Source organism: Gekko japonicus, unplaced genomic scaffold, assembly GCF_001447785.1.
Source record: "Gekko japonicus isolate JY-2015 unplaced genomic scaffold, Gekko_japonicus_V1.1 scaffold191, whole genome shotgun sequence".
NCBI lineage: Eukaryota > Metazoa > Chordata > Lepidosauria > Squamata > Gekkonidae > Gekko > Gekko japonicus.
The window spans coordinates 1,068,224-1,090,652 of NW_015175362.1; the positions used below are offsets into that span (position 1 = coordinate 1,068,224).

Below are 22,429 nucleotides of genomic sequence, written 5' to 3' on the forward strand. Positions count from 1 at the left end.
TGGTGCTAATGTGTTGCAGACATAGCAGTGCCAGCTTATGGGAAAAGGAGTTGGAGCCGCTGCTTGGAATCATGGCCAGGGAGGGGTGGGCCCAGGCAAGACCCTGCTGCTGGCAGCAAACCCCTCCCCTTGTAGTGGGAGCTTCCTAGGCAAGCTACCCTTTCCTGAAAGGCTTTGGGGGTGAACTGTTGACATAGGGGACAATCCCCTATGTTATGGGACTCCCCCCAAATAAGTGAGAAAATGCTCATGGTTATCAAACTTGGACATTTTTGTCCCACACATTTCTTGAAAAGAGCCATCCCCAAAGAAATGGGAGGGGGGACTTTTCTCTCTGCACAGAATGCTGACGTAAAACACAAGCTAAAAGCAAAGGGCTCTCTCTCCATGACAGTAAAGAGAGGACTGAAGGAGGAGCGCTTTCCCTGCCTCTGTCCCATGCTGGTTTGGAGTGGTAAATACTGGCATACACCGGAGGGGAGGGGGAGCAACAGCTTTAGAAAGAGCTAGAAAACTTGAAAGCCCCATCTCCACAGCTGGCCTGCACATGCTTGGTCCCATGTGGGACTGGCACAGAATCCATGAAGATGAATAGACTGATTCCTGATTCCTTCTTGCTCAGTTTAAGTTGCTTATTTCATGTTCATTCAGAAGGCATGAGTATGGTTTGTTTCTTGCCTATAAATCAGAATTAAGCTATACTTTAGATCCCGGTTTCCAGGAAAGAAAAAAGAATTAAGTGCCAACCTGAATGGTCAAGCAAATGACATGAGAGGGAAAGGACAAATGACCTTCTGTAGTATTTAAAAAAAACTGTTTGACCAGAGGCAACAATGGCACAAAACACCAGTGGTGACAATGCCTCTATCATACACTTTCAATCGTCTTAAAAATCGACCCAAGTCTCAATGTCTGTACAGTAAGGGAGAGTTGCTGTTTCAATCAAGTCTAAACCCATATTGGCTGGATTCAGCATCCACTTCTTGGGATTCTGGTTTACAACAAAGTTATACAAACTAAACAAGTATAACTTTGTGATTATCTTGTTAGCCCAGCCGGATCAGCAGTAACTAGCCCAGGGATGAGCACTATGAATGCATGGGTTGCAAATTATCAACACTATTATTTGGAGCATTGATCACCAATGCAACAAGTGCCTTAATATCTTTAGGATTCAACCATTGTATATATTCTCTGCAGGCAACTGATACAAATTCAAAAGAACATATACACTCTTTATTTTTTGTGGTGGGGGCACCCAAAATCTTCAGCTGGTTGCAGCCACACCAGGGCTTTCTTGTAACTGTCATAAATGCAAACAGCATTCAAGAGTTACTACTATCTTTGAAAATAGATTCACGTGGGTAGTCGTGTTGGTCGGAAGCAATAGAACAAAGTTTGAGTCCAGTGGCACCTTTAAGACCAACAAAGTTTAATTCTGGGTATAAGCTTTCGTGTGCACACACACTTCATCAGATTTATTCCTTTATTCCTGACAAATGCAAGCAATGCAAAATTAGTCCTTATCAGTGGATCAGCAAGAGAAAGGTAGCATTTCTGAGCTTGAGGAAAAGGTTTTCCTAGAATCGCCGGTGTTGTAAACTAAACTGTGAATTTAGTAATCTTTCTTTCCTAATACAATTGGGGAAAATGTATTCCTCCCTCAGTCTGAAAGACTGAAGAATGGTTATTGTTGACTATCCAGACTGTAAATACGGAACATGGTTCAACAGTTGTGAAATTCATATGTATCTGCCTGTATATCTCACAGTATGTAATAATACTTTTTAAAAATAGCAGCCAATCAGAAGATCCCCCCCAGCAGAGAAAATGTGTATTCAGATACACATGATATTGGTGTTTCCTCAGTACTTCTAACTATACAAAACATCAGTTATCACCTAGATTTTGAGATCAGTTATTTTCACTTAACTTCAAGCTACTGAACTGAGGATTCCCTTTGTCTATATTTCCCCATGGGAAACCTTTCTTGGACAAAAGAGAAGATGAGAGCAACTAGCATTTGTGAATGTTGCCACCTACTGAGGAAAGTAAAGCACGGCAATACCCGAGACTGCAATCTGACAAACACACATGAAGCACATCAGGATGGATGAAAGCCACACACTTCTTGAGGCTCCGTCAAACTCTTATCATCAACAACAAACACGGCAGAGAGTGGGACTATACAGACAGGGTCTGGCTCTGCTCTCACAGATTCCCATCAAACTCTGTGGGGCAAACTAAACAGGTCCAAGCATGGGGACAAAACGTGCCACTCATTGCAGGCAGGGACTAAATAATAAGGGGCCACCTTTAACAGGGAAGCGAGGTCATAAAGAAGGCATATAACTTGGTGGCTAGGCAAGTGCCACCCCAAATTACCTTCGATGGTCTCAGCTGACTTTGTCCCATTTTTCTTTTTTGTAATTCCTGCTATTCTCTCTACTCCTCCTTTGCCCCCACCTTCTCTGTCTAGTACATAATCAGCCCTCTGCAGATTGTAGCTATAAAATTAAAAAGTTCTGGTCTGTTTGAAGTTGTAAGTGCCTTTCTGTTCAGGTTGGTATTAGATCAGTAAACAGGTCTAGTGTAGGGTTGCCAACCAGGTGACAGAGATCAGTTCCCCTGGCTGATTTGGAAGGTAGATTCTATGGCATTGTACCCCACTGAAGACTCTCTCTTCCATAAAGCCTGCCCTCCCCAAACTCCACCCCTCAAATCTCCAGGAATTTCCCAATCCAGAGCTTGCAACCCTAACATAAGGGAACATGACTTGCTATAGAAAGCTCCCAAATTTTGGGGGTCCCAATCCACCAACCAACTGGCTGGCAGGGGAGTCCTGTCCCAAAGAGCCCCGCTGTTCCCAACACAATGACATCACCTGGAGATGACATCATCAAACCAGGCACGTCAAGCGGGGGACACTAGCATTTGGCTAAAAACTCTACGGTGACCACAGAGTTTTTTTGCCAAATGCTAGAATGCCCCCTGAATAATGTGCCTAGCGCAATGACGTCACTTCTGGGTGATGTCATCACTTCGCTCATGCACCAGAAGACTCAAGGACCAAGGAAGGAGCCTCCTGCCAACAGACCAGTAAGACCTGGCAACCCTAGTTAAGTTGGTCTTAACTAGAAGTACATAGCCAACAAATCCCAGCTGTGGAGGCAGATCTTGAATATACCTAGAGGCCATGGTATTTTTAATGCCAATGTCACAATCTTAATTTCAGGCTTCCTTTCAGTTGCCTAAACAACTCACTGGAAAGTGTTCTGAAAAGAACTTATTCACTCTGATGCCCAAATGAATTGGTGAATAAAAGAGTAACCTAAAAATCTAGTGCAGGGGTCCACACCCTTTTTGAGCCTGCAGGCACCCCTGGAATTCTGGCATAAGGTAATAGTCACAGCCACAAAATGGCCACTGCTGGTCAAGGTAACCACAAAATGGCTGCCATAGCTTACCTTCAATCACACAGTGAAGATCCTTGTGCCATGGCAGCTACTGTTAAAGCAACATTTTTTAAAAAACCTGCACAGCCAATCAAGTCTCCAATGGTGAATCAGAAGCCTTGCTGGGCAAAAGGCCCACCTGACCCTGTCCACTTTCCAAAAATACTTGGCAGGTACCAGGAAAGGTGCTGGTAGGCATGATGGCACCCACAGATACCACTTTGGGGACCCCTGCTCTAGTGATCCAATCTGCACAAATTACATTTCTGTATTTTGATGAATGATTTAAGTGTTCAATATGAAGCATTATTTTTTAAAAATCTTTTCTTTCTGTTTAGATGCACTTTATTATATACATGGAACTGTAGATACAACAGCTTTGAATGTGTGCTTGTTAAAAATGCAAGTTACTGGAGACTAGATCAAATATTACATATCAAGGCCATTAGTATTAGCTTACAGATGACAGGTCAAATTGAACATAATCAATTAAACAGAACTTTAAAAAAAAGACGTACACATTCAACTAGTGTTTCATCCTAAAGCGGAAGAAGGCTCAGAGGCTTGTTGTACTGAACCGAATCAATGATATAGCCTATGTTCCAGCCATTGGTACCACATGGATAAATGCTTGCTGATTTGCCATTAACTCCAGAAAATGTACCGTTTTTTCATATAATCCTAACATTTGTCCATAAGCCATTCTTCCTTTATGAGTCTTAAGGGCACAGCACGCTCATATTCATTTTGTTTCTGTGATCTTCAGGGGGAAAAGAAACAGGTCAGTTAACATTTCCTGGTAACAGCTGGATATTATGGTTTTACTCGGTTTTCTGGACTTTCCCAACTGGCAGTTAACACAGGAATGTGGGGGGGAGGGGAGATTACATTTTTTGACTCACAAGAAAATGACTGAATATCAGATAACTGTACAAGCTTCGGAGGTAAAGAACTACCCAGTAGTTGAATTCCTAGACTGAAAGAACCCTAATGAAAACTAGGATAATGGCCTAGGAAACATGTTATGAATAGTCCTAACAAGTATGTTCTGCTGCTCATGCAAATGGTTTATTAGCAGCTTATTGATAGAAGAGGACACTCTCAGGACAAGAAAGCCAACGAAGGCCTGATATTGCTACCACTGATGGTTTTCTACATATTGCCTAATGACTACTATTTAAAAAGAGGCAAGCTCCCCAAACCACACAATCACACAGAATGGAACAAACCCAAAGGAGGTTTTCCATTGCTTCAGCTTAAAAGTGAAAACCCCGGGAATCCCATGAGCCATGCTTGGAATGTAAAAGCTCCCAAATAGAGCAGAGGCATGGTCTGTTCCACCTTGAGAAAAATCTCCATGTGGAAAACAATCTTGCATTTATATCTCATGTAGGTAAATGATTCAATTTTCACCATAAACAGAGAACATTTTATCCAAGCTGCCTCTTTCTAAAAATATGAAGAGAACTAATTAAAGCAAAACCTCAGGATCAACTACTAAGATAGGAACAAGTATGGGAAAGTAGCATATAAACAGTATGTCCGTACAAACTGGAACAAATTGTTTAGGGCTGACACTGACATCAATAATGTTATTAAAAGTTAAATTTACTCAAATAATGGAAGCAGTATATAGTGCCAGGTAATTGCTGTAACCCAAATAGCTGCGTTAGGAATAACCAATCTGCACCTATCCAGAGGGACAGTTGACTTGTTAACTGTTAATATCCTGACATATCATACTACAGTGATGTTGAAATCCCCTTTGAGACCGAATGATGGCTTGACATGTGGTATGAGTAAAAAAAATCTCAAAAGGAGAGCTGCTGTTAAAAGTTATATCAAGCAGCTTTCCAGGTCAGGGTTAATATTCCCACTGATATACACATTAACGTCAACTTGGCATTACACATATAGCCTAAAAACTGAAGGAAGGTCTTTTCGTACCAAAAAAAGTTTTACCTCCTGAAGAATTGCAAATTCAATTTTAATGGAAAATGTATGTACCACTCTACTCCATCATTCAGATTTAAATTATGTGTGCTAAGGAGGAACACCAGGTAGAAGGCAGCATTTCGACAGTCAATTGTGACAACTAATCATATGTCTAAGAGCTCTGCCCAACTTATAAAATGTTCGGCCTTAATGTGTATTCTGACTCTGGGGCAGTTTTGCAACACATATTTTATAGGCAGATTAAAGCAACTGTTAAGTACTTGTAAAATGTTAAGGATTGTGAAAACCAATTTTGTACATACAGAAGATATAATTTATCTCCAACAGAACAATCCTATGCCAGTTTACATTCCACTGTGTTCAATGGGATTTATTCCCAAGTGTGCAAAGGATTGCAGTCTAAATTATTGAAATATTAGCCAAAAATTTTAAATTCCAATCCTGTATCTGCTTAACATATTTTTGATCAGTTCCACAAGTACAGCATATATGTGAAAAAAGCAGAGTATATAGCACTTGTTGGGATTTTTTTTTTAATTGAAAGGATCTTAATACAAAACTCACTGAATTCAGCTGAGTATGCTTTTATTATTACTCACTGCAGTTTTCTTTTAAATGCACTACTAGAATACAAATTTTGATATTCCCTATTTAATAGCCACTCATACTAGTACTCTGTGCTGTTCTCAATTATGCAATAACATAGCAAGATCACAGGAAAATAGTAAAACTGTGAAAAAACCCGCACAGAAGGTATAGATATTATCTCTGTCCAGGTTCTGCTTAGTTACAGTATTATAAATGTTGTGTGACTTCACTACAATTAGAGTATGGTATTCTAAGGCTACAATCCTATGTGCACTTGAAATAAACTTCCAGTGAACCAAATAGAACTTACAAATATACATACAAACACATATAGAATCAGGTTATTCAGTTTCAGGGCAGTAAGAGTACTGTTGAACAAACTTAGCATTTTTAGTTATGCAGTGGGCTAATAATAAAAAAAACACCTACATTCACAGTCAAGTTCTGTATGGGAACAGACCCAGAGAATGAATCTGTTCCATGTATAATAGTTGTTTATCATTATGTTGCAATTAGAAAATCTGTTCACCGTACTATTTTCTGCCCTTTATGAAGATGCAATATAGCTGACAACCATAACCATTAGAATTTATATACTAATGAAGTTATTTAATAGGCTCATACGCTCCTTTCTAAAACACATCTCTCTTTAATGTCTCTTAAAAGGCAGAAACCATTACCAGATATTAAAAATACAATATTGTGTATATATAAGTAATGTATCACAAAAGAATCAATATTTAAATATACAGTATAAGCATATAATTTCTATAACAATTTTAACACAAAATGACAAACTAGTGGAGTAAGACTAATTTAATCCATATTGAATCTGCACCCATATATTTAACATCACCATCTATTTAAACATAAAACTGACTGTGTATGTTTACCAGGTTCTTGCCTAATAATAATAGCAGGTATTTAAATAATCCAGCAATATTAATGAAGTTCTGCACACGGAACCCTGTATACAGACATACAAAAAAGGATTCTAATTTACAATGATATTTCAAGAATACCTGTTGACTGGGCATCTGAGAAACGATCAATATTAAAATATCGTTTTTACAGTCACAGATGCTTACCTGCAAAGCCCATCTCTGATTTTTTTAAAAATGTGCTGAACATTCTTCCTATGTCATAGTTTGAAAGCAAAAAGCTACTTATGCCATAATTCATAAGTTACACTGTTTATGTGATTTTCCTGGCATGTATTAACACACTATCTGGAAAAGTGATACGTAAAATGATCCTTAGATTTGGCACAAACTCTCTCCTTCTTTCAATTCATCCTGAATGTAGCAAAAAAAGACTTGCTCCCTCAAAATTCTGTTAAAGTGATATTAAAACATCACAAGACAGAGAGAGAAATGCATAATCTCTTAGAAAATCTGAGGCATCAAAAGTTAAACTGCAAAGAAAGAGCAGATCACAGAAAGGTAGAGCAGAATGAAATCCGACTACAAGCAAAGAACGCTATGCAATGTAACTTCCAAAACTCCACCATCACAAAGAGAATGCCATTTATTAAGTTGGGAAAGAAACCCAGGACAAGTTGTCTTGTCATTCCTATAACTGCTGCTTCTGAAGAAAGACTGTGTGTCCAATATCCATTAGCACAATAGTGTTTATATAAATTATATTTAAAAATTAGCAGCCCCAAATTATCATTTATTTAGCAGCACATAATTAATAATGCAAGTATAAAGAGGGCCCGATGGCAGGCAAAAATTCCACTTCAAACTGTACTAATAGTACTGTTACTACTATAATAAGATATAAAGTCTGTAAATACGACTGATAGATCTAGTCCTTAACAGAAGTTGCTTTTTACCATTTTTAATTATATTGGTAAAAGGATGACCCAAACAGAAGTTGTATACATACCATCAGAAAATAGCAGCTGCCTGCAGGCTCCATAAAACAGAATACTTTATGTAGATAGGATGGTCATATTTATTAATAGCCGATCAATAAGAACATTATCTGCTTTGGGAGCATTTCTTGCAGCTAGAATAGGCCTAATATATTTTAATGGGTGTCAGTTTCCTTTAGAAATACTAATCCCAAAACTGGAATTTAAGGAGTCAACCCTCATAAAATTAAAGTAGTACCAAAATCTAGCAACCTTTGGTGGCAGGAATAGAGGATAATCAAATGCCCTCAGGAGACTGGAAATATATTATCTCACTGTACAGTTCATTCCCAGCAATATCAGTGAATTAAACACATACAGTAGGATAAGCAGCTGAACTGCTACAATTATTAACAATCGAGAAATGCCCTTTGAATGTATAATCAAAACAGCTTTAGAGAGCAACCTAAAATCCCTGTCTTTCCTTAAACATGTTCAAATATATATTTTCAAATATTGCACTGAAATTCAAGCTAACATTCATGAAGTGACTTTAAGCCATTCATTCTTTTTTGGCTATGATATGATGTCAGATCTTTGGTATACAAATCTAAGTGTCAATTGCCAAATATGACCAAGGCTACCAGCAGCCCACATTTTTCTTTAAAATCAGGACTAACAAGTTCCAATAAAAAGGTATTGCAGAAATTCAAGCTTTCACGGAATGCTGAATCTATGAACAAGAACTGTTGCACAGTTTCAGTGCATAAACAATATTACTCTTCTTATAAAAAAATAATGTGTTTGAATTACTCTTTATTGCACCAGCAATTTGTCTTTTAAAATACTTCCCTTTCAAGTCAAACATTAAATTAATCCTTTTATAAACAAAATAAAAGGTCTTCCTCTAAATGCCAAGCAGAGATATGGGAGGGGCACCATAGAAAAAGAACAGCGTAAAAGAATGACAAACATACAAATATCACAAATGATAGAAAATATAAGCTACTAGTTCTCTTTTGTTACATCATTTACATGATTTTCTAAAATTTTCAAATAACTTGTAGACACTTGTGTTATGCATCATCCTCAGATGACATCAAGGTGTCGGGGCAGGAGTCACTTTCAGACTATTAAGTGCTGCATGGATTCGGAAGTGTAATCTGGACTCCATGGAATATTCCTTATAGTTATTTCTGTAAGAGACAACATATTGGTTGGACAATTAGTTAGCTGGAATATTTTGTACATCAACATTTTCCTTCATTACTCTTTTTCGGCCTATTCACATACAGCAATAAAAGTACAAAACATAATAAATATACTACGCTAGTGAATGAACCTTCCAACTGCGTTTCTGGCTGCTGCTTGAAGTGTTCCCTCCCACAATTTGAAGCTTAACCAGGCCAAGGGATTTGCACAGCCCAAAAACTTAACTCACATGACGCTAGACTCTGCACTATAGTATTTGTCTCTATTACGAGGAAAACCTCATGGCCAGATACGAAAATGACTTATTTTTAGTATTTTATTTGCTGCGTTGTGGTCATCAACAGGCTTTGGACGATGTGTGTATCGAATTTCAGTGTACTGGGTATCCTAGAAGTATCTTAATTATTTTACAAATAGGGTAGGTGTCTTGAGCTACCTGTACAGCAAATTACAGCTCCCTAGCTAATGTAAGAATTGTTTAACCATTTTGGGGTCACCACATCCACTGTTGTGAGAAACATACACAAGTATGGTCCTTTCAGACTTCAGTCACCAGGATGTTTTGACCAACACATACACCAAATTTCAATGTTTCTGGATGACCTGAATTACCTAAATCATTGTAAGCTAAATTTTGAAGAAAAATAATATTGATGATTTGTTTTTAGCTTTTTCTAGTTATTGGGGTTACAGTTTGTGGGAAAGAAACAAATTGCAGGCACACACAGCTAGACATCAAGGCAAGTTAAGGTTTTATTGGCACTTCTAAAACTCGGAGACCTTCAACTGTGTTCTCCACACAGGGGAAGAATGGAAGGAGTGTGCAAGCACAGCAACAAACCTCCATTTGTTCATGACATCTGAATGCAGCCAGGTTCCTATACCTATTAGCAGGCCAGTCTTCCTTTCTCTCTGCCATATATTTTCTAAATGAAGGATCTAGCAAGGGAGGGAAAAACAGCACTGACTGTGCTTTGCTATAAGTTTGCGAAAACATTCCCTTCTGTCCAGCAGTCTGATGCAGTAAGGCACATGCAGTTGATTTACAACAGCTTTCCTACTCACTGTGAACAAACTCTAAGAATATAATGACAGTGCAAATACATGGATCATGACAAGCTGCCAAATATGCTACAACAAATAAACTTGGCTTTCTGTATTTCATTAAAGGTAACCACCACTTACTTTGCAGCTTCTATAAAACGTATTGCTTTTTCTCTTTCATCCTGTTCTTTGTATAGAAGGCCCAATTCATACATCGTGTATGGTACTAGATAATTATCGTATTTCAGTTGCTTCTCACTAATAGATCAAATAAAAATTACATAACTTTTCTAGAAAATTCACCATGAAACAGATATTAAGTTGAAACTCTACCAAAATTAAAAGATAAGAACTAAAAACAATCTAATATGATTCTCTCATATTTATAGTCATCCAGCTCCACATCCAAGTTGTTAAGTGACTGTCACACCCTTACAGAAGTTAGTAAACACATAGACAAGCAGAATTATAAGCATGGACAGCTTCAAGAGGGAATTAGATAAGCACAAGAAAGGGAACCCGCGATACTCGCGGGGGGGGGGGGGTCCGACCGGGGGAAGGAGCCACCCATGACCCAGCCGCAGGTGAGCTTTCCCCCCTGCCCCCCCCCCCACACCAACGGTGAGACCCGCGCGGCTCCCAGCTGCCGGGCCCACCAAGCCTTCTTTTTCCCCCTCCCCCCGGCAGCAGCAGCAAGGCCTGAGCTTGGCCCACCAAGCCTTCTCCTTCCCCCCACCGCAGCAGCGAGGCCTGAGTGGCTCACAGTCACTGGCCCACCAAGCCTTCTCCTGCCCCCTCCTGCCCCAGCAGCGGTGGCGAGACAGTTACCGGGGCGTTCTCTGCACATGCGCATATCCCCATATACTTTTTTCAACTTTTTAGATTTTTCTGCACATCTGGGGATTTATTATTATTATTTTATTCAATTTATATCCCGCCCTCCCCTCAGGCTCAGGGCGGCTGGCTCAGGATTGCCCCAAATATGCAGGAAAATCTCTTTGCCCCCTAGGTGCCCCGATGTGTGGATTTAGATATCCGCATGCAGGGGGCACCCTTTGCTATTAGATATATAGATATGGAGCAGAAGTCCATCAGTGGCTATTGGCCACAAGGTATAGAAAGAAACTCTCAGGCTGGGGCAAGTGATGCTCTGTATTTTTGATGCTTGGGGGGGCAATAGTGGGAGGGCTTCTAATGTCCTGGCCCCTCTGCTGGACCTCCTGATGGCACCTGGTATTTTTGGCCACTGTGTGACAGTGTTGGACTGGATGGGCCATTGGCCTGATCCAACATTGGCTTCTCTTATGTTCTTATGTTCTAACTTGAAGAAATATGGCATGAGTCTCTCTCCTGGCTATAATCTGTTGACCCACCGCCTCACCGATGTGGGGATAAGGGGGCTTGCCTTGCAGTAGCTAACCTCCTTTCTCCAAGGTCAGGGACAGAGGGTGGCACTTGGGGGGAATTATCTCAGTGACACCTGCTAGAATGTGGTGTGCCGCAGGGGTCGATTCTCTTCCCAATGCTGTTTAATATCTACATGCACCCCCTTGCCCAGATTATCTGGACGTTTGGACTGGATTGTCACCAATACGCGGACGACACCCAGCTCCATCTACTGATGGATGGCCACCCGGGCTCTACCCCAGAAAATCTGCTGTAAAAGTACTGGAGAAATGTTCAAACTGCAGCAGGTTAACCTTCACGGCCACGCTGTGGCCCTGTTTTTTTTTTTTTACAGTCTACAAAGTCAGCGCCAAGTACAGCATGTTACTGTAATCCTATTCTGCATGAGTGGTCATCTCTTTCTGAGATATTACAATTGATGAACCAGTATAAGCTGGTAACACACACTCTCCTGGAAACTCCTGCAGCCTGCGTCTCAAGAAGCAAGGCCATGTCCAGAGCTCCTCCCAAACTGAAAACATGATTCTTCAGAGGGAGTGCTGAAAACCTAATCCTGGATTGACGGTTCCCACAACCAACAGAAACTTCTGTCTTACTGTCTCTACCTCTGAATAACTTGATTGAAGCAGAGTTCTGCTTGCAGGAGTCTTCCTAAATGTTTCAAACACAGGCCTTTCAACAGCTGCAATAGGCAGATGTCATCCATGTAGTATTCATTGTGATCTTAAAATAAAGTAGCAATGTTTCAAATTACAAACATAATTATGGATATAAAAGAAATAATCATAAAACATTAAAAGGCTATAACAAGATTTTCAAGCACATATTCAGTTGTACTTTCATCTCACTTGTCAGACAAAGGGAGACCATAATTTCTGCCCTCCACCCCCACTGCAGATCACAGAGTCCCCAAAATTTTGTTCCTGAAGGTCAGTGGGACCCTCAGGAACAGTATGGGTGCAAAGCAGGAGACTGCAATGGGAGGAAGGGATTGATGGGGGAAATGTCCCCTTCTTAATCAAAGTGCCCTTAGGTATGAATGGCTGAATACAGGACAAGCTCTCACAGCACTTTCATGTAGATCAGGGGTGCATAATAAGGCACCCACCAATACCTTTGCTGGCAACCACCAAGTCTTTTTAGAAAGTGGGTGGAGCCAGGTGGGGCTTTTGCCCAGCAGGGCTTTTGATTGACCACTGGAGAGCTGATTGGTTACACAGGTTTTTAAAAATGTTGTCTTGGGAGCAACTGTCACCACAGTACTAGGATCTTCACTGTGTGACTGAAAGTTAGCTGTGTGTATGCAAGAAAATATTTTAAAATAGTATATTCCTTTTTAAGGGCATCCTGTTATGCAGAGCTTCTGCCTGAAACATTTAAGAGTTATTATTACAGTCATGCATAACTTCATGATGTGTTCTGGTTGGCTTCACCTCCTGTGGCAGCCATTTTGTCCTTGTCTTCACCTGCTGTAGTGGCCATTTTGTGGGCATGCCTACCACCCTGTGTAGCAATTTCACAGGCACCTGCAGACTCAAAAAGGTTGGGGGGCCCTGATGTAGATATTAAACAGCACAAGGACAGAACAGAAACTTGACAGATCCCATATTGTAAATGCCATGGGGTCAAGCAGAAGTCTCCCAGCACAATTTTCTGAAAATGACTGGTCAGGTAGTAATAAAATCACTGGAATACAGTGCTTTCGACTCAGCCAATTTAACCAGAACAACAAATGGACACTACTACTAAAAGCTGTTGAGTGATGTGAGAGAATCAAGGAGGAGCTGCTCTTCCTATCACTCTTCCAGCAAACACTATCGATTATGGCATGTGTCCCCAATGCAGTGCCCATGGGCACCATGGCAACCGCCAACACTTTTTGTGCTACCCACCAAGCACTTTTAGAAAGTGGGTGGGGCTAGGTAGGGCTTTCACACAGCAGGGATTCTGATTGGCTGTGTAGTTTTAAAAACATCCTGTGAAATTAAGCTGCTGCCTGAAACACTGAAGAGTAAGAGGGTTATATATAAGCTCAATCCCTGGCATTTTGTGGTGGGCTCCACCTCCTGCAGTGGCCATTTTGTGACTGGCCCCACTTACTGTTGTAGCCATTTTGTGATTGTGCCCACTGCCCTGTGTCAGAATTCCAAAAGTGCCCACAGGCTCAAAAAAGTTGGGGTCCTTAAACTACAGAAACAACGGCTGACTCAGTATAAAATAATAGGCCCGAACCAATCTCATCTAGAACTACCTGAAGTTGCTTAGCCATATAGTTGCCTGGTCCCCTCGGCCTGCTGGCGGGGGGATTTCAGGAGCATTCTGGGGGGGTAGCATTTTGGGCAAAACTCTATTTTTTGGGGCCTAAAACCATAGAGTTTTGCCCCAAAAGCAGAGTGTCACTGTGCAACATGATAATGTCACTTCTGTGTGACCTCATCACTTTGGGGTTGTCACCGTGCAACGTCCCTGTTTGGGGGCGGGGCTTCCTCCCGCGGATGGCAGAAGCCTGAAAAATCAGAGGAACCTCCACCTGAACCAGGGGTCCGACAACCCTACTTAGCCACCACACACTCATGTACCTTGCTCAAAAATGAAATATTGGCAAAGCCAATATTCAAAATTCTGTGATGGGGTTGCAAAGAAAGAACAGATGCTTCTGATTGCTGCAAGTCACAGAATCTTGATGAAAGCCAATACAGAATGAACAATCCAGTGTCCACTCAGATCAGTCTTTTTTTCTTCATAGGATAAACACAGGTGCTAGAACACAATTCCTTCTGAAATTACTACTTACTAGGTTCATTTTTTAAAGCAGTTTCTTCTTTTTCAATTGTAACCAGTAAATTTTCAGTGAGGTCAGTTCTCTTGCCAACAATTGAAAAGCCATTCCAGACATACATCATTTCCTGATAAACAAAAAATAACCCTATTAAATATTTTCCATATTTCTTAATTTTAAAATATTTTTCAAACCTATTAGTAAGTATTTTTCATATACAATATTCCTTCACAATTAGATGAAAAACTTCACTGCTGAGGCATCTGAATGCTGAGGTGGATCTGGACAGAGCAAAATGGAGATTGTTCTGGTGTTTTCTATCAGACCGATCATAAAAGGATGATGTGAGAGATGCTGAACCATCTCCTTGGGAGCTGACATGGACGGTGCCATAAGGCTCTGTGTTACCTCCCAGGTTATTTAATGTCTATGTAAGACCCATTAATGAGACTCTCTGGAGTTTTGGAAGAGGCTGTCATCAATATGCTGATGACATAAGCTGACTGCTGCTGTTTCAGTCTGGGGCCAGTCTCTAAAATCGGATAACTTCCAAATGCACATGCTTAGGTTTGTTCTCAAAAGCTTCCATACTTCTCTCCATACATAGAAGTATGGAAACTTTTGAGAAATCAGTGTACTCTCCCCCTGGCTACTGGAATAAAATTGTAGATTTGAATATATTGCTTGAGCAGCCCGATTAGCCAAGTTTGACATGAGGCTCATCAGGGCTTGAGAACTAAGCAGGGTTGACCATGGTCAATACTTGGAAGGAAGACCATTAAGGAATACTGGGGTTGCTATGCAGGGTAACCCAATGGCAAACCACCTCTGCCCATCTGATGCCTAGAAAGGAGTAACTGTGAGTCAAGTTGTGACTTGATGGCATATTACAACTATCAGGTTGCAAGTAAAGACATTTCTCTCACGGTATTCAATACCACTTATTCGTTATTTGAAACTGAAACTGGACTTCAGTTCTCCTCTGCTTTTGGAATGGAAAAACAGGTTGCTTACCTGTAACTGGTGATCTCCGAGTGGTCATCTGTGCATTCACACCCATGGGATCTAGTGCGCACGCGCTGGATCGATCGGTGCTGTAGCAAGCTCTTTTAATGGATTTCCGCGCCCAGTCCCTCGGGCATGCGCAGGAACCCCACCGCTCATGCCCAGAGGAGTGGGCGCGGACATCCCACCAGTTCCTTCAAATCACAGCAAATTAACCCCTATTAAAAATGTAGAAGCTGACAGCAGCGGGGAAGGAGGGCAGGTGGTGTGAATGCACAGATGACCACTCGAAGATCACCAGTTACAGGGATGGGACCCAGGAGCAGCCACAGATGAGCTCTGGCCCCTGCAGAAGCTCCCCAACAGCTGGAGGGAGAAGTTGTCAATGTAATTGGCCAGCACTTGCCTAGCAGCAGTGGCGCTGACCCAGAGCCAGAGCAAGACCCAGCCTCCACCACAGCACAGGAGCTGCTCAGCAATGAAGGCGGTCCTGCCACTTGCACATGTAGGCCAAGCCAGGGTTGTCACGATGACAGGTCCATGCTGGGGTTGGGCCATGGAGAGTTGGGCTGGGGAAAGCCTACTAGTCCTGACCACCCAGCCACTGAGGGAAGGGTCCGGGATAATGGATAGCCAGTAGCTGCCAGCCAGAGGAGAGGCCACTCTCTGTTCTTACCAAATTGGGCCAGGAGGCCTGAAGGTGGATGGGAATGGAAAGCAGATGTCTTTTAAAAAGGGAGGTTCCCATAACAGTGTGGGGAGGAAATAGAGCACATTTCTCTGAGGTCTGGGAGAGCAACTGTCCCAAACAGAGTGAGGAACAAGGTGGTGCAACCCCCGCCTCTGCCCATTCTGAGGTCTGAGTGAGCCCCGTCATCTCATGGCAGGATGGCTGAGGGGTGGCAGGCAGGGCTGGACAGAAAAACCTCACACCATGACATAAGCACAACTTCCTGAAAGATGAAACCTGTACTGAATCTACCCAGAACAGGGCTGTCAAAGAAGTACTTGTAGTCCTCAAATCAAGAGGCAATTCATGTTTTTGTCCATGAGACAACAGGACTACATGTGCCTGGACAGTACATATAATAGTACAGGAAGCCTCAGAAGATGATGTCTTCTATTTTCATTCATTATTGAAGATATCCATAACTTCCTTTTAGTTAATTAAAATGAATAGTTGTAAATCTGCTATAAATACCAGAGGAGGCACTACTAGCTTCACAGGATGAGACCCTGCATAGCGTCGAGCTTTCCTTACAGCAAACTTCTCTGTTGGGATAGATTTTCCAGCAATTCTTTGTTTTAGGCCTTCTACTTGTCTGCAAGAGGAAAAACAAGGGTTTTTTTAAGCTACAGAAATGAAACCTCAACATTTTCAAAGCTAAAATTAACTTTGTTGATATCTTAAACCTAGCTTTATGAGTACTCTACAATATGAATAAGTTTTACATATCCACACACACAAATCTATATATCTAATAGCGAAAGGCGCCCCCTGCGTGCGGATACCTAAATCCGCACATTGGGGGCACCTGGGGGGGAGGGAGATTTTTGTGCACACTTGGGGCAGTCCCCAGGTGTGCACAAAAATCTAAAAACACGGAAAAAATACCGGGGGGATACTTAAATCCCCCCAAAAGTGACAGAGCGTCCCCTGCGCATGTGCAGGGAACGCTCTGCGAACTCCCTCGCCGCCGCTGCTTCGAAGCCGGGGGGAGGCAGCAGCGAGGCCCGAGCAGCTTCGGCAGGGGGGTGCAGGAGACGGGGGAGGAACCGGCGAGATGGGGGGAACTTACCTTCTCCTGCTGCTTCCTCCTCTGCCTCATGTGTGGAGGTCCCCCCCCCCGCGATTATTGCGGGTCCACCCCTTGTACACTCTTAATTTCAGAAGTTTTGAAAATTTATTTAGGGTTATTTTATTTCATTTTTATCTATTGATTTTAAAGGAAGAAATCGAGAGACTTGGATTGTGGGGTTGCCATTAAGTCGCTATTAAAAGGACAGGATATGTGCACTCCAAGCTGCTGGCAACCCTACTGTGCACATTCATTACAATTAAACACAGGACAATGAAATTATGTTACATACATCAAAAGAAAATTACAGCTGTAGCTGCTGTAATCCAGTTGCAATCATAACATAAAATGTTACCTGAACAAAGCTACAATGTTTTCTCCTGTTGTTTTCACGTCATCATCTGGAAGCATACACAAAATGGCAGCTTTTTGGAACACGTAAATTGCCTATGCAAAACAAAATACAATATTCAAACCATTTCTTATAACATGTTCTGAAATAAACAGACATCTAGCAGTCCTTTAGAAACTAACAAGATTTTATTTCATCATAAAATTTTGTGGACTAAAACCCACTTTACCAGCTGCAATGCAATGCACTAGGCAGATGTTTATATATGAGGTACGATAAAAGTAACAACCTAAAAGCAGGGTCAAGAAGACATGAAATGCAGAAATACAGGATGAAATGTAACTGTACAACTGAAACATCAGTAAGTACAGAAACTTTAACAAGAGCAGTAATTGGCTATTTCCCTAATTTTGCCAAATTAGTTTTACTAAGATAATATGATGTGACTAAAGGAAAAACAAGATATCGATTAATCAAAGCAGTGCATGTTGATATTGTTGTAACAGCAACGGTCCCCATCACAAAACACACAGATATGCAACATAAAGTATAAAATGGACAGAGGATGGCGGTAGTTGTAGGACTCGAGAAGACATCTTATCTTGTCTGGTGACTACTTTACTTCTATTAGGGCCAGGAAAAAACACACGTTTTTACCCAGGCTTTTAATCTTATCAGCTTCTTAATAGTCGGCTTCTGTTTCATGAATAGTTTTTCATAAGCGTGGGGCTCTTAAAACATAATTTTATGACTGCAAAAGTTGATAGTGATATGCTATATGATTTGATTTTTTTCTACAAGCTGTTTGGAAAGAAGAACAGAAATACTGATTAAGTGAACAATGGAATCTAGTAACAAAACCACAGCTTGCGGCTGTGAGCAGCTCAGGCCTCGCTGCCGCTGGGGGGGGGAGGAGAGGAGGGAGAAATCTTGGAGGGCCTCAGGCCTCGCCACGGGGAGGGAGGAGGCTTGGCGGGTCTCGCCGCCGTCGGGGGGGGGGGAAGAGGGAGAAGGCTTGGCAGGGCCGCCGCCTGGGAAGGAGAAGAGGGAGAAGGCTTGGCAGGCCTCAGGCCTCGCCGCCACCGGGGTGGGTGGGGGAAGGCTTGGCGGGCTGGTGGCTGTGAGCAGCTCAGGCCTCGCTGCTGCCGGGGGGAGGGGAGGAGGGAGAAGTCTTGTTGGGCCTCAGGCCTTGCAACGGAGAGGGAGGAGGCTTGGCGGGCCTCAGGCCTCGCTGCCACTGGGGGGGGAAGGGAGGAGGGAGAAGGCTTGGTGGACCTGATGAGTCCGCCTGCTGGGCTCATCTGCTGCCGCTTCCTCCTCCTGCGGAGCTCCTCCTGCTTCTGCAGGCCGGGAGCTGTGGGGAATACTCCCCCATGCGAGTATTGCGGGTCCCCCTTCTTGCATATAGACAGTAGTAATTAGGATAGAGCAGGTCATTAGGAGTGACAGGACAAACAGTACTTTGAGAACTACAGTTCCGTCCCCCCTCTATATATTGTATATTATGACGATGGCCAGCCCACCGATTAGACTGTGGCTTAGCGAAGACCATCTCGGGGATGGCCAGCAGGCAATACCAGTGATCTTGGGGAGGAGAAAGTACAGGAGTGGGAGTAGGCAGAGAGTTACAATTTAGCTCGGCACCCTTCCATCCCGAAGGTTGCAGGCAGTGGGGCTAGGAAGACTGACCCCCCCCCCGACATCAGCGCTATGTAACACCAGGTCTATCGCTAATAAGACACTATTCCTTCGGGGGACTTTCTGCAGGAGCAGAATGTAGACCTGGCGTGCGTGATCGAGACCTGGGTGAGAGACGGACAGTAGCTCTCTCCCAATTAGCTCCGCCTGGGTTCTCGGTCCTTCACCAATCACGGACTAGGGGGCGGGGGGGAGGAGTGGCATTGTTCATCCAGGAGACTTATTCCTTCAGGGCGCTCCCGTCTTTGGAGATCACAGGCATAGAGTGTGCTGGCCTGGTCTGGGAAGCCGAGGAGATTGTGGCGATTTGGCTGGTGTACCGACCGCCTAACGAACTGGCCAATACCCTCCCGTCCCTGGTGGAGGCTGTATCAGGCTGGGCCTTGGAACACCCCAGACTGATAGTCCTGGGTGATTTCACTGTCCATGCTGATGACGCGACCTCCACTCAGGCAGCAGACCTAGTGTCGTCCATGGCGGCGCTAGGACTCTCCCAACTGGTAACGGCCCCCACTCACCGGGCTGGGCACACACTCGATTTGATCTTTGTGGCAGGGGTTACAGTGGACCGGATCACTGCCTTGGCAGTGCCATGGTCAGACCACTTTGCCTTAAAGGCTTGCCTGAACACGCCGCTCCGACCCTGTTTGGGCAGCGAGCCTATTTGGGCTCGCCTGTGGAGCCTGATGCACCCTGTGCGGCTTCAGATGGCTCTCCAGGATCTGAAGCCCCCTGGCGGCTCACTGAATGAGCTTGTTGAGGACTGGCATAGCCAACTCTCAACAGTCATCAACGAGATCGCTCCTCGGCACCCTCTGCGCCCCTGCTCTAAGCTCACTCCATGGTTTACCCAGGAGTTGCGGCTGATGAAACGGGGCTTAAGACGGCTAGAGAGGCAGTGGCGGCGTGCCCATGACGAAGCTACTAGAACATCCTATAGGACGTTTGTGAGATCCTATGAGATGGCAGTCAAGACCGCTAAGAGGCAATATTATGCGGCCACGATTGCATCTGCAAGCTCACACCCAACACAATTGTTTAGAATGATTCGGTCTATTACGGCTCTGCCGCAAGACAGGTGACATTGTAGGGAACTGGATATTGGCTGTGAGGCTTTTGCAAGCTATTTTGTGGATAAAGTCTTGTCACTCCACCATGATCTCCCCGCTACAGTTGATACAGTAAAGGAACTCGAGGCTCCAAGCACGTCTTCTTGTCACATCATGGATTATTTCAACCCATTCAGCCTAGAGGAAGTCTACAGATTGCTCCTAACTGTACACCCTACCACATGCCTCCTTGACCCGTGCCCATCGTGGCTAATTAAAGCTGGCCACAAGGGGTTCCAGGGTGCCTTGTGGGAGATTATCAACAACTCCCTCTCTGAGGGGCTGTTCCCTGAGGCACTTAAGGAGGCAGTGGTGCGCCCTCTCTTGAAAAAGCCATCTTTGGATCCGGCCGAATTGGCCAACTATCGACCGGTCTCCAACTTGCCCTATTTGGGTAAGATAATAGAGAGGGCAGTGGCGATGCAGCTACAGGGCTTTCTGGGTGACGCTTCCATTTTAGATCCCTTCCAGTCCAGCTTCCGCCTGGGCCACGGGACAGACAGTGCACTGGTCACCCTCACAGATGATCTCCGGAGGCACCTGGATCGGGGTGGATTGGCAGTGCTGCTGTTGTTAGATCTGTCGGCCACGGTCAACCATCAGCTACTGACCCACCGCCTCACCGATATTGGAATTCAGGGACTAGCCCTGCAGTGGCTTGTTTCCTCTCTCCAAGACCAGGGACAGAGAGTGGCGCTGGGGGATAAGCTATCCCGAAGGCACCCACTGCCCAGGGGGCAGTCCTGTCCCCGATGCTTTTCAACATCTATATGCACCCTCTTGCCCAGGTTGCCCGGAGCCATGGGCTGGGTTGTCACCAATATGTGGATGACACCTAGCTCTATCTGTTGTTAGATGGCCGGTCTGAATCCAAACCAGAAGATCTAGGTCTGGTGCTACAAGCTGTGGCTGGTTGGCTTAGGCTGAGCCGGATGAAATTGAATCTCGAAATTGGATTACTGTAACGCCCTCTACAGGGGGCTGCCCTTGTCGCAAATCCGGGACCACATCCAACCTGTGCTAAGGACGCTGCACTGGCTGCCTATAGCATACCGGGTTCACTTCAAGGTGCTGGTTTTGACCTTTAAAGCCCTTTATGGCCAAGGAGGTCCTGCATACCTGAGGGACCGCCTTTCCCCATATGTACCCCAAAGAACACTACGATCGGGGACCCAGAACCGGCTGGCTCCCCCAAGCTTCAAGGAGGCCAGACTGGTGGCAACTAGGGCCAGGGCTTTTTCAGTGGCGGCTCCACTCTGGTGGAATGAGCTCCCAGAAGAGACTAGGGCCCTGTGGGACCTTCCACAGTTCCGCAGGGCCTGTAAAACGGAGCTCTTCCACCGGGCTTTTGGAACCGCCACCACTAACACCTCCACCGCCAATAGTTAATATCTACTCTGGCGGAGCCCTGGCTTGTAGGTCCCTCAAACACAGCCCGTGTCAACTACCTGAGACAGCCGCAGAAGGCTGAAGAGTCTATTGGGATAATGAGGAATGTTGCTAGCACTTTATTTTGTTTGAATTTTAATATTAATATTGTATCTATTAATGTATGTGATTTTATTATGATGTTTCATGTGAATTTTACTTGTTTGTAAGCTGCCCTGAGCCAACCTTGGCCGGGAGAAAAATTTAATAAATAAATAAATAAATAGAAAATAAGGGTTAGCTTAACAAGTGAGTAATTTTAAGGACACTGTAGGGATCACACTATCAATGCAGGCCCCTTATACTGTCCTAGAGATGAGAGAGTATTAGTGAAATTACATCTGGGTGCTGTGGATTATTTGTCATATATAACCTGGCTTTAGCAAAGTATTAAAAGCTTGCCTGGGAAAGGGTTTTTCGTCCACCTTTGACATGTATTATTTTAAAAATGACATTCCACATCACCAAGTAAACAGTCAATATTTAATTCAGTTTGGACTTCCGGTATGGCGTTTTCGACGAGCAGGGGGGCGTTCGATCGCTCCGTCCCGTCTCGCCAGCGCTCTTTTTGAGCCTCCCAGTCATGGGAGAGTTTGACCAGCGCTCTCTGACAGAGTGCTGGGGCAGGGGGCTTTGTTGCTGGCCCCTCCCGCGATTCGGCAAAGCGGGGGGGTGCCCAGTAATGCCCTGAAGCAGGAGCGTGGAAGGGGAGGAACATGGCTGCCATGTTCCTCCAAGA

At 43.7% G+C, this 22,429-nt stretch overlaps 1 protein-coding gene across 1 annotated transcript in view; it reads right to left on the bottom strand.

The window, feature by feature from the left end:
* Positions 1-8,781: 8,781 nt before the first annotated feature.
* TTC39B (tetratricopeptide repeat domain 39B) overlaps positions 8,782-22,429 on the bottom strand; it is a 48,624-nt gene continuing 34,976 nt past the window's right edge. The window contains exons 13-18 of the mRNA XM_015425412.1: positions 17,459-17,550; positions 16,506-16,626; positions 14,315-14,426; positions 12,126-12,243; positions 10,255-10,371; positions 8,782-9,053 (exon numbers count right to left, since the gene is read on the bottom strand). Of these exons, the coding sequence (XP_015280898.1) occupies positions 8,957-9,053; positions 10,255-10,371; positions 12,126-12,243; positions 14,315-14,426; positions 16,506-16,626; positions 17,459-17,550 (657 nt within the window). The 3' untranslated portion in view covers positions 8,782-8,956. The remainder of the gene's footprint in view (positions 9,054-10,254; positions 10,372-12,125; positions 12,244-14,314; positions 14,427-16,505; positions 16,627-17,458; positions 17,551-22,429) is intronic.